The sequence below is a fragment of the Nylanderia fulva genome, unplaced genomic scaffold, assembly GCF_048542155.1.
Source record: "Nylanderia fulva isolate GAGA-0341 unplaced genomic scaffold, ASM4854215v1 Scaffold1, whole genome shotgun sequence".
NCBI classification, from domain to species: Eukaryota; Metazoa; Arthropoda; class Insecta; order Hymenoptera; family Formicidae; genus Nylanderia; species Nylanderia fulva.
The window spans coordinates 7,893,691-7,911,019 of record NW_028189192.1 but is presented as its reverse complement, the minus strand read 5'-3'; the positions used below and the strand labels follow the sequence as shown (position 1 = coordinate 7,911,019).

At 35.9% G+C, this 17,329-nt stretch overlaps 2 protein-coding genes across 2 annotated transcripts in view; one reads left to right on the top strand and one right to left on the bottom strand.

Annotated features, from left to right (window-relative positions):
* phtm (cytochrome P450 enzyme phantom) overlaps positions 1–17,329 on the top strand; it is a 97,867-nt gene that overhangs the window by 57,728 nt on the left and 22,810 nt on the right. The gene's annotated exons all lie outside the window — the stretch shown is intronic.
* Positions 82–2,035, bottom strand: LOC114945772 (seminal metalloprotease 1). The gene is made up of 5 exons (XM_029322074.1): positions 1,862–2,035; positions 1,526–1,705; positions 676–978; positions 305–438; positions 82–237 (listed from the first exon to the last, which is right to left on the bottom strand). Exons 1-5 carry the CDS (start codon positions 2,019–2,021, stop codon positions 82–84), a joined length of 933 nt encoding a protein of 310 aa, XP_029177907.1. The 5' UTR covers positions 2,022–2,035.

The following is a 17,329-nucleotide window of genomic DNA, read 5'->3' as shown; positions in this document are numbered from 1 at the left end:
AAAAATATATTTATATATTTTGTTTTATCGATATTTTAATATTATATATTCTAGAGAATTTATGATTTTTTGAATATAAATTTAATCGAATATCCATTCTAGAGGAATCTCTTCAGAAGAATCTTCGTCATTTTCTTCTGATTTACGATCGCCACATTGTTCCTTATACATTGCTCGCACTTTGGCTACATCCTTTTCACTGAGTCCATCTCGCTGACCAAGTTTTACCTTTTGTTTCTGCGAAACAATATTGAGAGGAAATTAAAATCAATAGGAATATTGCGAGTGTGCCACGAATTATTACCTTGGGCGTAATAGTAGGTTCTCCATTTCTAGAGAAAGCATGAGAACTGTAGTGCATGACACTCTTGTAATCATAGCTTATGCCATAATCAGTAACAGTGCGATTGTCATACTTGTTGAAATTATGCTCTTTACCTGCAAGGTATAATTTTCATTAAAATTCGGTTCGTACGTTACACGAGACTACCCACCTTAAGAATATCATAGAATATATGTTACTATTTTCATTTTGATATATAAATAAATTGAATAAATAATATATATTATGTATTCAAGTCTTTCAGTATAAAAAAATTATTAGAAAAACGTACATTTTTTTATACATAACTATAAAGATGAAATATTTTAATAATATTAATGGTATTGAGATACCCAATTTGATATTCTCCCAATGTATGGTGACCCACTCGTCTCGGTCCGCGGCACTCTGCTGATGATAAAAGCCTAAGGCATGCATGAGCTCGTGCACCACAACACCGTGATGAACGCATCCTGGATTTTGTAGATTCAACACCTGTCCCTGACCGTGACGACCTACCAGGGACCAGCATCCTGACTTTTTCGCTTGTATCGACACATAATCCTCGTCAGTATCCTTGTAAGGTCGAAAACGTAAGCAAGTTTTTTCGTGATACTCTTTCATAGCTTCTTTGATCAGTTCAATTTGATCTCGATCTATGAGTTTAGTAATGAGTTTTTACATATAAAATGCATTTTTATAAGTATATATAAAATGACGATTTAGATTCCTCAAGCTATATTAAGCGATATTTACTTTTAATTTTCAATCCGAGCTTAAACAATTTTCAGCGAAATTGATCATAAACAGAAATATAATATATAAATAATTATATATATAATATACATATATATATATAGCATATCTATAATTAATTAAATACATTTATTTGTCACAAAAAAAATTAACTACCATAACTAAATTTTAGCTGTCCCTATATATACATATTACAACCTGAAATTTAGTTAGAATACCTAAAATTTTAGCTAAGTATAGTAACTAATATTTTTTAGCTATAGTTTAACAGAGAATTCTTTAAAAAATATTAGTTATCGTAGCTAAAATTTAGGCATGATAACTGAATTTTATGTGTAATATAGAAACAGTTATATAGAAAATTTAGGTATAGTAATTTTTTCTCGTGCAATATGTTTTACTTGTTAATATATTGAAATTTTTCTAAAAAAAAATATATAACATTACCAAAATCATCTTCCTGTATAAAGAAAGGCACAACACCGCCGGGCCATCGTGCTGTAGCGTCTAAAAGGCCATTTTTCCCTGATGGACTATCCGGATGAAGCATTATATCACCCTCGTATAAACCACTCAGTTCCCAAACATTTTGTAGATCATTCGGGCTCCAATATTTTATATTATTGGCTAGGCGAGAAAACATAAATATAAAAAGCTTTAAAAACAAAATACTATTTATACATGCAACAATTAAACAATCAAAACAAAATTTATTTTTATTTCAAACTTTATATATTTATAAATTTGTCGTGAAATTAAAAATATAATTAAAGATTTAATTACCAATTTTCTCGTGATTGTAATCATTGTCGAAAACTCCATCGAATCGTGGTTTAGGTGGTATAGAGCGATCATGAGATTCACAATGACTCTTACAATTAGCTGGCAATCCTGAACCGGTACCGATTGCTACGAATGATAAAATTATTCGTATTAGGACCATTATTCTATTTTTTCCTGAAGAAGAGCACCACTTAGTCTAACATTAGAATGAATCGTTCCTTTCTTTATATAATGACCCTTATCCACCATAACGTACACTCACACTAACAAAACTTTTTAGATACTAGATATGCAAATAGTTTCTTTATTCGGTGGAAATAAAAGATTGTGCGAAGTAAAAGAATGTTTAGTAAATGTCCTCTGAAATACGACATCTTTTCGTCGATACTTCTTTCGGTTAGTTTGCTTTACACCAAATTAATGTTCCCTTGGGGGACTAATTAGTAATATCAATTATCGTTATATTTCACTCAAGTTCTCTCAGTTTGAAAACTATTTAGGTCGAAAATTATAATCGCGGACACAGCCTGAATACAAATCGTGCAATTTATCTTTCTGCAACCTAATAGCGCCCAGAAAATGTGTTCCGGTGACAAGTTTCCAGTAGAATTATCACCGCACGTTATTGTGATGTACATACAAGACGATACATTTGCATAAAGGAAGTTACATGAAATAAATACAAATTAAGTCTTGCCGTGTTTTATCTCAGTATATATGATAAAATGTTAAAATATTTTTCTTGCAATAATTATTTAATTAGACAATAATTTTTAAATTAGATATTTTGATAAGAACAATATCTTAAATTAAAATTTGTTTGCAATATAAAAAATTGCGCTGGAAAATGTACAAAATACATTCCGTGCTTAATTTACTAAACTATATAATCTTTTATTTTTTTTAATTGACAATTAAAATCTCTTCTTTAGACATACATATGTCTATATTTAGACATAAGAAAATTATCGAAATTTTATTTTAACTAGGATTTTATATAAATTAAAAACCCCGCACTAAATCCTATATAAAATCAAATCTTAGTAAAATCTGCTGGTTTTCTCATATGTTATAGTTCCTGATCTATTGAACAAAAAAATGTAATAGACTCAAAGCTAAATAATACATAATTACTGATTTACAACCAAACACGAAAAATTCGGGTTTGCAAGTTGTTTGACTGGTTGTAATTCAATAAATGTCCATTATTTATCTTTGCAGTTATTACATCTTTTGTTTAGCAGGTTTATAAGCAACAACATATGAAAAAACCAGCTGATTTAACCGAAATTCATTTTACATATAAGATATTGCGGTGCGGGGTACTTTCAAACATATTGAGAAATTTGAAATGAATTTGACAAATATTCTTGACCTTTCATGTATAGTTGCGTTTTGCATGTGTCTTCTACATATAAAGACTTTTACTCTTTATATTATACATCTATCACAGAATATCCCTCGTTCCCGACCAGTTACAAAAAATCTGACATGGCTCTTTTTTCCATCTTTCACGGCGCATTATTTATCGCTGTTCTGAAAATGAGCAACACGGTAGATTCGATAAAGGAGCGCCGAGAAGGAGGCGCCTGATCGGATCTCCGGCATTCCGTCGCCTCGAGGCGATTCATGGATGTGGGTCAAAATTATTCAGTAGCCGGCCGCGTAATTCAGTACATCGGTACATTATCTTCGAATCGCGCGTTTCGTGCCTTTCCCTCCGGACCTCCTCCGTCCTCCGCCGCGAGATTCGTCCTCAGCCTCCGTCTTCGCTCGCCGGCCCGGGCGCATGTACGAGGCGAGAAAAAAAGGCGTGCAATTATAATCGCGCGAAATTAACGGTAGCGACCGTACTTCGCTCGCCGCATCAAACGCGCGCCATGTACAAACGCTGATAACGATTGCGATATATGCATTTCAATAACCATTCATCACACGTGCGAATAACAAGAATTAGAATTGACACATCGTACTGTGAGAGGAAAATTGATGACATTCAAGATACAGGGATAGCCGCTGATTAATTTATATATGGATGATTAATAGGGAATTAAATTTTCGAACTAAAAAAAACGATCTGGATGAATCAATTCTTCTCTCCTATATATAAATAGTTGATTCTAATTTAAAGTTATTTGATGTTTGTAGGATTTGGTGAGAATATATCATATTTTTCTATTAATCGTAAATTTTCAAGGTGAATAATTTTTGCAATAATTATATATTTAACTTTTTAACATTTGTTTCTGGGAATACTGAAGTAATCTTTAAATTAGACAAATAAGACCCAGAATGACAGACGAAATTCACTGAATACAAAAGTAAAAATGAAGATATCTCATATAGTTTTCACATTATTTTGCCTTATCTAAAAATCCCCTTACATATAAGTCTATTATTATTATCATTATTTAGTATACTTATAATCTGTATGCATATTGACGGACTTGATGCAGTAAGCAAGTAAAAATGAGACTAATAAGCACTTCGCAAATTATCAAAATAATTAACATTCCCTATACCTACTTACCACCTCTTGAGTGGACGCCGTTTAGATCTCACATCTTTTCCCTTCCGTGCGTTCGATGAGTTCGGGACAAAATTGTCGGCGACGTCGCGTGATTCGCGATCATCGGCACATTCGGCTCGAACCGGTCTAGACGTTCGTTAGATAAAAGCTCCGTTTTAACATACGGATGTACAAGCACGCCGGTGTATACGCGGAGTTGCGCCCGAAAATCTCGAAGGCAGGGAATCGAAGGCAAGGCCAACGACCGAGGCGTTCCAGATTCGGGTAGCCTAAATTCTAACCGGACTTCTTGGAACCGCAAGCGAACAAGAATGATTCTTCCACGTTCGTTACAGGGAACTCGCGTTTTACGACCGTCTAATGATGGTTTATGGCTTTTCTTCTCGTTTGTTTTTTTCACTTTGTTTCAACAAATTGTATCATTTCTCGTCGCAGATCCTCCTATCGGATACCGGTCCATCGATTTTATCTCACTCATTTTCTCTCTCCTTGCCTTCTAAGCTTATTTTTATTCAGAAATTTATTTTGCAAAATATCTTCCACAAAAATCAGATTACGATCTTTGGCGCGGATTGAATTATTAATTTATCTTGTCGGTGATAAACATTTATAGACAGTGATTGATCTAACGGTAATTAAAATGCAAATTATTTTTTTGAATTTTTTTACCTTTATTAGGATTGCTTACTATTTTTTATATTATACTTTCTATTTTGTCTGTTACACTACTGAGGATACTTCATTAATATTCGATGCGTCTGCATTCAAAATTAAATTTCTCCTTAAAAAAGTATCTTATAACTTTTACATAGTTGATTGCAAAATTAAACTGTAAAGTACTTGCAAACATATAGAACGAAAAGAACCAGTAAAAATCGCGTGTTAGATGAGATGTCTACGAATGCAAATGCATGAGACACAATTAATGTATCATGATTATATAATACTCGTATATTAATCAGCATAAATTATGAATATGGTTCATTAAATAATCAAACTCCCCGTTATACATATATAGAATGAAATGGGCTCTGCTAAAAATTGCTCGTGTCATTATTAAATCGACAATCAAAGATAAAAAGGAAGATATTCAAATCTCGCCTTCTTATAGTCTCCTCATTAAAAATTCTCGAAACTCGTCTTACTCGCGTATACTGTCTCAGATTTTAACACGTCTAGGCATATTAACATAAATCACGTTTAATTTCTGTTGATAAATATTTCATGCGCAATCTAATTTGATGATTATAAAAAGTATAAAAAGATTTTATCACACAACTGTGTCATGGAGCAATTTCTTAGAATAAGGAACATAATTCTACGAAACAGCGAAGAACGAGACAGATGTAAATGAACGTATCGCCTCTCTTGGGAGAAACGTCGTCTTATTGGACTCTCTTGGTTCGTCGGAGAGTCATTGTGTGCAGGGCGCGAATTCAGCGTGACAGCGTGGCACGTGACTTGTCTAACGAGCGATTAGGCCAGGCGAATGCCGGCCGTGGCGCAAGAAACGTGAGAGATTTCTAACGATTGCCGTGATCGCATTAGCAGTTCCTTGCTCCCAACGCGCGAACAGAGTCGAGGCGATAGTCGCTAACGATCGTTCTCCTCTATAATGCAAAATCTTTTGCGCGCTGCGAATGCACATGCTACTCCACGTGTAGCCACGTGGGTCAATGAACCGCGATCTTTTTCCCGCCGTGGAAACACTTGCAGCCTTTACCCCGCAGTTTCCAATATTTGAAATGCAAATAGAGTTTCTGAAGAAATTAATGCAATGCTATGTAAGATTTTGATGCAAGTGGAACCTCTCAAGATCGAGTCCGACTGCTCACACACAGAGAAATTCTCTTAGAATTCACCCTGAAAATCATGGCAATCGGAGGGTAATATATGATGGTATTGGAAGAATTTTATAAGAGTTTCTCTCATTAATATTTATTTAGTACAATAAAAAATATTTATATCTTACATAGTAAAATTTACTATCCCTTATAAAATTCTTTCAATACTATATTGTCCCACGATTATTATGATTTTTAGGATAAATTCTAAGAAAAAATTCTCTCCGTGCACGAGAAGTTAAAGTTGTTCACGATAATATTAATTTTATTAATGTTCATTATTTTACATATGTATTTCTGTATTAATTCGCTAGCAATTATAATAATATTTATATCGAGCTACTATTTTTTACTTTAGTTGGTAAATTATAATGAAATATACAAGTTTCAATTAATTTACAAGATTATGTTAGAGCAAAATTGTATCGCTTTATTATTAAAAAAGCATGACGTCTTTTAATAATATACATATATGCGATATATTATTTTGTTGCATTACAAATATTATTTTTGAGAGATAGAAGATCGTAATCATTAACATTGCGCAATGGGCCAAACATGCGGGTTATTTCGTGGTAATATTTTGAAGACCATATTTGACTTTTTCTGCAGAGTGTTGTCACTTATTGAAGTCGCTCATGTACGTAACCGGTCTTCATCAAGGGGAAGTCTTTCCGTGAAGTTTCACTTGTACAACATTCGTGTAATTCTTCTTTTTTTCTTTTCTTTTCCTTTTTTTGCGAAAGTCTCGATCCGCTCAAATTATGCCAGTTTTTTGCCGCATAAATATATACATGTGTTTTATCTTTGCCAGAAATGTAAAAATGACTTTTTGAAGCAGCTTTAAACAATACTCGAAGTGTAATAAAGAAGAACATACGTAACGTTAACAGCATATATGGTAATTAAAACGTATTCTGCATTTTAATTATGCCTGGACAAACTGTAGACATTTTTTGCTTTCTTTATCTATCTTTCTTTTTAATATTGTGTAATAAAATAATAAATTTATAAAAATATGATGATCAAGTATAAGCAAACATATAATTTATCAATAAAAAAATACATTTTTATTAACAAAAAATTATAATTTTTAGGATGCAGAACTTACTGCTTAGAATTCGACAGCTACAATTTTATACAAGAGCAGCACATCTTCTAGAGTTATTCTAATCATCATTTCTATTTCCACTCTATCAATTCGGAATCTCGCGAGCTTGCAGAATGTTAAATACAAGAGAGATGAATCTGATATATGCAGTGGACGGAAGACGAGATGCGAAGGCGGGATGGAGATATTTTTAGCGGCACAACAGTTAACCTCTTTATCCTGCTTTACGAGCCTCGCGTCATTTCTGCAGCGCGATTTCCTTTCTTCCCTTCGGGCCTGATCGCCAAATAAAATCGACCGATGGCTCTGAATGAGGTGCCTTGTCGATCACTCGCGTCTTGTCGACATACTCGACACGCTTCCACCAAACGACGTACGTTACTTGCGGCGAAGCAAATTTGCAGAATTGAAGCCCTCCAGAATCAGGCAAGTCCAATTTTTTTATTAAACGAGTAAATAGTGGTCCATCGATTGACACATATGCCTATATAGAATGAAAAAGAAAGATTCAAGATAGATTTAAGAATTTTAATTTTGTTTGCAAAGAAGTAGCCAAACTTGTAGAACGATTATAAAATACATGTGGAGAATTTAGCAATAAAAGTTTCTTGTTAGCATGAAATAAAAAATGTAATTAAATTCTAAAATAAGTTGAGGTAATTTTTATGTGCGGCTTTTTCGTGACAAAAATTGATTTTCGCAAGAATTGAATCATTATAAATTAATATACTTTACGGCTCTAATAACCATCGGATATTGTCTAACTGCCTGTATCATATATAATTCATTAAACTATAGCTGGGACGAATGAACTCGATATTGTGTCTAGATTAATAATTGAATCTACTTTCACGGTGCTTCGTACGAACGATGCCAGCGTCTAATTTCGCGTTTCCTGTAATCATGATTGTTGCCGATTTTGGCAAGTGGCACCATGGTCTCGTGTACTGATATTCTCGGAGGCGCGGATGAAAGCCGAAATCGTAAAGGATGTTTCCGTATCTCTCTCCGAGCAGGCTGGATCTCCCGTGAACCACTGACCCACTCGGGAGACTCGGACCGTCGGGACCAACAATGTATTTTGGTAGTGAGTAAACTCGGCGAACAGCGCGGACGTCCTCGGTTCATCGACCCTCATCACCATCTTTTTCTCTCTCTCTCTCTCTTTCTCCATTTCGCCCTCGTTCAGTACTCTTTTTTTCTCTCGCCCCCCTGCCGAGTTCTTTCTATCCCTCCTCTCATCGTCGCCAATGATGCCCAGGGCTTTTAATGCGATCATATCCGCTATCGCGAGATGAACCACCGTAGTTAGTTTCTTTTTTACCTACTTCGCTATCGTAAAAGAATGTCAAGCAACTCGATAGAATTCATTTGTATATTTGTAAATTGATTTTATCATATAAATATCGCGCTAAATACTGTAATCTATCCCTAACATTCTAAATTAAGAGATATAAATATAGATTTGTGTCTATTCTCTTGAAAAGGCTGAAAAGAATAAAGCAGGGTGCAACAAATGGAATTGAGAAATGACTATTCGAAAGAGATCAGTCTTTGTCGTATAATCATCTGATCAGATTACATGCCAATGCTATGTAATTTTGTTTTCGCTAACAATTAAATAGTAAACAAAATTTCGACCAAGTAGAGTTTTTTGCATAACAGAGATATTAATAAAGTTTTGTTAATCTGATATGTTTTTGCCAGAAATTGTTCTTTTATTATTAGATTTTGAATCAGAGACCTAAGTGATACGCAACAAAAGGGCGGTCTAATGTTGAGACACGAGATATATCTCGTATTATCGCAATGAAAGAGGTGAACGTTAGTACGTGCGAGCACGTGACCGATGGGCCGTTATCTAGCGGGCCGCGTGAGGCCCTCCACTTTGTAAAACGGGGAGTCCGAGATCATATATATATTGCGGCGTTAAACCTTCTTTCTTTCCCTTCTCCTTCGTTCTACACTCTTTTTCTCTTCATCTTTCTGGTCCTTTTCGCTCTGGCCCTATATCTTTCTCTTTCTCTCTCTCTCTCTCTCTCTCTCTCTCTCTTAGCACCCTCTTCACCGCTGTGTCCTCTCTCGCTCGCTCGTTCGAACCAGCGAGCTTCGCGTTCTCCAGTCGGTCATACACCTGTGAGAGTGAAAGTGTCCTCCGTCCTGCCCCGCATTCCTCTTCCCCTTCCCACCGTTTATCAAACCGCCACCTTCGGCGACCACCACCTTCCGCGACACCTCCAACGACTGCCAAGTTCCTCGCCTCGTCCCGTCAGTCTTCCAACGAGATGATTTCTTTCTGCGTGGATTTCTGCTTTTTGCGAGACGCGAAACGGGCCTCGCCCGCGGCTAACTTTTCCGATTGTGATCGGTTAATTCTCATTATCACTCGGCACATCGTGTCTAATTATACATTCAATAAGTCTTGAAAAATGTTAACTATGTCTTTAATTGAGACATCATAACTTATTTGACATAGATAATTAAAACTAGAGAACTTTTATTAAAATTGTTAGGATTTCAGATGAAGAATGTAAAGATCTATTTTTTTTTAATTACTACAATTTGACTTTGATAAATAACATTTTAACAAATCACGTGTACGACAAAATTATAATTCTCTTATTTATTTGAGATATGTGAAATAATGAATTAGTTTAATGTTTATTATATTTTTAATTAATTAATATTGATCTAAAAATCAACTAATTTCAATATCATTATAGGTTTCCAAAATAGACTCAAGCATGCAGTGAATTGTGATTATAAATTTCGAGTCATTAGCAATGCGTTAATTAGAAAGCTAGGAGTCATCGTTATAAGCCTGACTGGTTCTTTGCCTACAGAGAATCATAAGGAGAATCTCCTCTCACAAGGGCGACTTAGGCTTACTTTTTCACAGCGCAATTTTTTCTCCAGACCCAGTTGTTCGAAAGACGATTTCGTGAGCGTATAATAAAAACGTTTAAAAGGAGAAATTTTGAAAGGAGAAGAAATATTTGCTCCTTCACTAACTGTAAGGCTTGTCAGTGTGAGAATTCTTTTTTTTTTTTACACTTTTGTGATAGCCGTATCATTCACTAATATGGGGTTCGAAGAACGAATATATCATAAATCCCTGCTTTTCTGTCGAATTATATTTGTTAAAGGAACATATCAAAAGCTTAAAAAGTTTACCTGGAACAAATTATTAAGAAGTGAATTGAGGAACAAATTATTTATATATTATTTTTTAGCGTTTATTCAATACATTAAAGAACGTATAACAAATTCAGAACATTGAAGAAATATCACACATTGCGCTTGGACACGTCTAAAAATGTTTCTAATTAACAAACAATATTATGTTTTATTTGATAATATTGATATAAATCTATACAATTTTTTACGAATATACAAAGATGTACGATTGCAGCCGAAAAATATTTTAAACATTGAGAACCTCTGTCATTCGATAGATCGGATGGCCACGGGGCAATGGATAATCTTCTTGACCGGCCATTATCATAAATTCGCATTCATTCGCATTAGAAATTTCGTTAATAGACAATATCGCGAGACCCGCATGCTGATGAGCCGGGAAAGCTTCGACTTTCGAGTACGTCGACCCCTGATGACCCGGAGCAATCGGCCAAACGTCTCTCGCTCATCCTTTCTACTGATTGTAAGATCCGAATCATGATTTTACAAAATCGTGCAAACCTCTATCTTCTAGATATTTTCAAACGTTAAACTAAACTATCGTACGCATATATTGACTATGTATATCTTACATTTCAAATTTTTAATTAATATCATATCAAGCGTTATTTCCATAGTAAGCGATAATGAAATAAAAACACATTACGCAGGTTACATAAGTGATGTTATTAAACAAATTTAAAAATATATTTGAAACTAATTAGACACCTGATATATACACCAAATGCAAATTGAACTTTCTATACGTTCTTTTCTTTCCACACATTCTGATTATGCAAAATTTACTTTTTTTATTTTATCATTGTTTTTGTCATTTATTTTTCTCGCTGCAAGACAGCACCAAATTTGCAACTTTGAGCATCGCTGCTTTCGATGATCCGGTATTCTTTCACGGTCGATTTCACGCGTTCGTCGCACCTCTCGATTCGAGATTCAAGATTCCAGATGCCACAATGGAGGAACTTTCTTTCCGTGGTCAGCACTCCGCAGTGCAATGCAAAAAAATATTTCTGAAATTATTGAATTGCATCTCTTACACGATGCATTTCATGATCGCCTTACATGCTTTTTCGTACATTAATGACGGATTACTTACATTCCTTCATATTTTGCAATTTCCTTTTATTTCCCGTAAATCAGTATACAAAAGATTGAATATCCAAATTTGATTATTATATATCACTAAAGTGTTTATCTATATATTATAATCGCAAAATGTAAAATGAGATCTTCATTAACAAAACTTGTTTTCGCAGACTGTCTAAATCTGTGAATATATTTAATAAATCGTTTCGCAATTAAGTTCTCAAACGCGTTTAGTGAAAAGTGGAACTGATTAGAATTCAAAGACTTGAGATTTCTAAAAAAAAAATATTCAAGTTGAAAGCTCAAACTAATGCGCGATACACTTTGACAGGGTTTTAAGCATAGCGATATGCAAACGGGGTGCGTAAACGGTTGATGCAGTCGCGATGCTCGAAGTGACGACGAAGACGAAGGTGGCGGAGGCCGAGCGGGAGAGTCGCGCGCGTTTTGAGTGTCGTAACACAATTTTATAATTCCGCCGAGCTGCTTTGCCTACCGCGGGGCCAGGTCGTCGACCGACCTGCCGTGTGTTCCAAACGGGGTACAAACGCGGTCGTACGTACATACATATATACAATCAACCGATCGCGTCTTTCTACTCGGTCGACTCTCTCGATCGTGAGATGAGAGAGCGTGAGCGCGATTAACGAATACGCCCTGGAGCTATATGTAAGATATTCGTAGGCTAAGCGAGACCCCCTTGACTAGTGAAACGGACAAATCGGTGATTTGGTGGGGTAGGCCCTGGTCTGATCTCTCTCTTTCTCTCTAAAACTGATCGGTTGAAAAAAAAAATAGTCACTCACGAAAGGAGGAGAATAAGGAGATGATAATCCGCGAAGGAAAAGGGAAAGAGAAAAATGAGCTCGGCGACTTATCTCTTCTTCTGCGAGAAGCTCCTTCGCGATTCCTCCGTGTTGAATGAGCCTTTGCTTTTGTAGGCTTCATTGTAATCGTGCTCCGAGATTCGGCCAATTGATCATTGGATATCGATTCTCTCGTAGGCTCCATGCAATATGTCTGAATCACGATTACAAAGAGCATTGCAATTAATTGGCGAAATAGTTTTACGAACATTTTTTCTTCTTTTTATGAAGTTGATGCTTTGATCGAGAATCTAAAATTCATATTTATCACTCTAATTTGCATACTTTGAAAAAAATTTATAATCTAGAAAAAATATATATTCCAGAAAAAAGTTCACAATTTAAATAAATTTGTTAAATTAATCATAATAATAATTAATATAATGCAATGAATATTGCTAGATGTGTTTTCGGAACAAAGTTTCAGGACCTTACGCAACTTGACTTTCCGATTAAATAATCTTCGATATTCCGATTAAATAAGATCTTAATCTTGCCCTCAATCGTGCTGAAGACTTTGATAAAGAGTGAGTCATGGGCTCGTCGATCTCGTATACGTCGTGGCTTAAACTCGCTGCAAACCACCTCGTTAAACTTTAATTATCCATCGCCGTAATTACGACGTCGAGTTGCGGACTCATTTTAGTTCTCACGACGACGGAACTTATAATGCAGTCTAGCCTGAATTTGTAATATCGTAATTACGTCCCTTTAATGACGGACAAAACGAAATTGTTTGCGGCGGCCTCGAGGGAAGACGTTGACATGGAAGAAAAAAAACTCGACCGATTTTCATTTATTTGTCGTAAGAAACGTGCACGCGCGCCCGGGCGTGACTATACGCGTGATCGTTTCTTCTGATCCGCCGACAGCCCGTCTTGATCACTTGGCACCAGTGTGTATTTGTGCGTGTAACGCGCGTTTTTTTTCTCTCTTTTTATCTATTTCTCTTATTTGCGATCTTACTTACGACGTCGCGTATTGCAGCTCTTGCACTTTGCACACGCGTGCAACGACATGTATTTTCAGTCCGCGACATATTGACTCGTCACAGGCGCAATCGGCATCACGCGTGACACTATTTATAACTTAGTTAGTACGCATTTTGCGTACAAACCAAGCGCGAATAATGTGCAAAATAGCTGCTAGAAGAGCTAACAATGTATTTTATTATTGCAGATATTTTCTATCATATAGAGGTCCAGAGTTCTGTTTGAAAGATTTATTTCTTATCTCTTTTTTCATCCCACATACATAACACTCGTTTCTTACATGTAATGTACTATCCAATATTATATTATTACTAAAAATAAAAAATTCCCAAAATTATCAATATAGTTTCATATCTAATAAAAATTATTAAATTGTTTATTACCACATTGCATATATACATATATCAATTAGCCACACGCTACGTTTTAATTTGACTTTACAAAATATATTTAGCGATTTGGCCGGCATGAAAATAGCTCGCATGAACATGATCCTTTTTTATTTTTACCTTCAATCAATTATCCGACAGGTGTTTTGTAACCCCTTGTCGGGCCGTCTCGCCGAAACTAATTTTTACCGGTTTTCTCTCCGCGCTCACGCACATGCATTTACGTATACATATATGTGTACCGCACTTTTACGAGGTTTCGTGCTTTCGATGCGATATGGTAGGACCCAGACGGGTCCTCGCGTGCAGCTTACGAAACGCATACATCGACCGATGCGACGCTGGTGGAGGTGCGATGCTGGCACTCGCGAGCGGGCAGAAACAGTAAACCCAGAAACGCGCGACGGGACCGGTGCGGCTGTCTTCTTTCATGGGGCAACGAACTCCGCTCTCGCGGCATCGCGGATGTCACTTACTACGGCACTGGCCGAACCACTCGGAGAAACCGATCGAGAGTTCGATCCATTTTTTTCTCCTTGCACGGGCCAGGAGGACAAACGTTTCTTTCTGCGAGAGCCTGCGATCGGCGCCGATTTCGTCGCGATCTATTCTATTCTGAGGAAAGCCGCTCGCGTTATTGGTCCATTGGCTTTATATACGTTCAATTAGACTAGGCAATTAATACCAGTGAATAAAAATCTATTTTACATGTAGAAGATTCTGTGCATAATAAATAAAGATATAAGATATAAGAAAGATATAAGAGAATACGTATCTCTTAATACAGGAGAATTTATCGTAGCAGTTTGACGCCAAGGTTCTTTTTAGAGAGAAATATATATTTATGGTAAATAGATTTTGAAATTATATTGTGAAAAATATTTTCACACAACACTGGTATACATTCTATTTTGATGTCAACGTTCCGAAAGCAACATGTAACTCGATAACGATTGTTTTGTTCGAGGGGAAAGCTTCATATGAGAGAAACAACCCAGCCTGCACATTCCACGCTGCAAGAAGGGATATCATGCTCATCCTATCTGGGTGTGATAGAAAAGAGTTTTAGATAGATAGACGGCTTTAATATCGCTGATAAGACACGGTTTTGCAGTCAGAATCTTTGCACGTTGTGATCCTTCGTTCAAGAAGTCCAAAGAAGGGACGTATTTTAAAATTTTACCATCGTTTTGTTATCTTCATCTGCTATTTTCATCGCACGACTGATCTGACCGATAAAATGTCAATATATTTTCACGATTATGATATACATTTCCAAAAATATAATTTAAATATAGTCGACTCTCTTGTTCGAAAATGCAATAGATATTTCTAAAATACTCTGCGTCAATTTGCAAATGCAAAATGGAATATAAATAAATTAAGAGAAATATAGAGCGATAAATCGAATAAAAGACATCTCGAATTGAATCATAAAAAAATGTCAGATTAAGCAAAATAATTTCCTTTTACTTATAGAAGCAATATATCATATTTATTGATAATTAAAAACAATTTATAAACAACTGTTTGATTATTTTAATTAACGATATATAAGGTTTGATATGACATTCTACTGCATCGAGTATAAAGTATCATAATTTATCTTCATAATTATAAATTTCCTTAAACAAGAAGCTGTGTGAATCAAGATATGTCATCTGCAGAAAAAATATAAATATTATACTAATTTTAAATCGCGATTCGATATAAATACATAAATAGTATATACCAATAATTCCAAATAATAATAGTATATACCAATAATAACAAATAATAACTTTGGGTCAGTTTCATCTTTCACGCATAATTAAAGTATAAGCCGGAAATATATATATATATATAAGTTTTCAGGTTTTTAAATTTGCCCCAGTCCTGACAGTCAACATAATTTTACGTAATAAGTCGCCAGCTGATTGTCTCTAATTACCGTAGCTTTGGGGAATGTTCTCCTTTCTTCCCTCTTCCTCTCGCTCATACACAATATTTCTCTTTCTCTCGCTCTTAAGCCAAATACCGGGCAGTACAATGGCGTGGGCCGGAGTCGTGAAAATGGCATATTAACGAAATTAGCATAAGAGGAGAAAGTCGCGGTCGTCGGCCGCACGACCGTTCGCGCGAGTGCCGAATCTGCGAATTCCCATGCGAATGACTTTCGAGGGAAAGAGATAAAAAAAACTGGCGTGTATATAAAACTCGCGCAAGATCCCGAACTGACACGAGTGGATTCTCATAATTATCACGGTCCCTTCGACATACGCCCGAAGAGATCGATCTGGACCATTTCGCATTCGTTTTAATCCGCGTAAGAAAATCGATTACAAACGTTAGACTAGAAAATCTCTAAAAACAGTGTGATGATTTCTGTTAAAAGCATTACTGCTTTTGTTCTCTTACGAGAGTAATTCTCTCTATTTTATTTAATTGTGTTTTTTCGCGAAGCGAAAAGTGTGTTTTAGACTCTTGAAACTTTAAACTTAAGAGCTGTATGTGATCGTGTAAAAAGTAATTCTTTTTATCTCCAAGAAATCTCAAGAAAAAACTGATAATATCAGGTCAACAGATAACATGGGATTTCTTTAAGAAGACGATAATTTGCCCATCGAAAATTTCGCTTATCCAAACGAGAGGAATCGTAGCCGACGTGAAAACGCCGTCGCGGCAAAATATTTGCGCACTCAAATTAAGGCGAAGTTTGTCCACAAGGGGCTCGTCGATGAGCGAACGACGTTAAAACGTAACGTCATGATGAAGTGATGTGCAAAGACGCACTTGCATAAGTGCAACGGCGCGGCGGCGTTTATTTTGCAGCGAGGTGTCCACTGTCGTGCAAACACTTTAAGTAGGCACAAATATCTAGCTGGCGAACAGGAAGGTCGTTGAACCCTGGGGGAAAGGGGGGAGCATCGATCAGCTGGTCACCTGGCTACGTGTACACACATCGCGAAGATCGATGGTTTTCGACGACCCAATTTCCTGACTGTCACGCGGGGGAGAGAGAGAGGGTAGGAAGGGGGGAGCGAGGCAGGGGTGAATACCTATCGCACTTTCAAATCACGCACTCGCGTTACAGTCATCTACATGGACGACGGCTCGCTAATTTACTTTATGCTTCCCCGTGCACCGCGCGTTTCGACACGGAGATACATCGATGCCAATTATGCTGAGCGAATTACATATCCATCTCGATCTCGTTATGACAGAGCCAAATAAAATTTAAATTATTATTATTTCCATTCGGAAATTGCAATTTGATCCAATTAGCAATGCTGCAGTAATAATTTTAAAGTTGCAGAAATTACATTTACTTCTATATGACATTCACATTGTTACATTCAATTTTGCTTCGTTTACATATATATTATTGATAACTGCATTGCAGCACTTTTAATGTTAACGTGTAACAATTGTTGTCGTGAAAAATATATAAGAAATATGCAGTGTGCATTTGC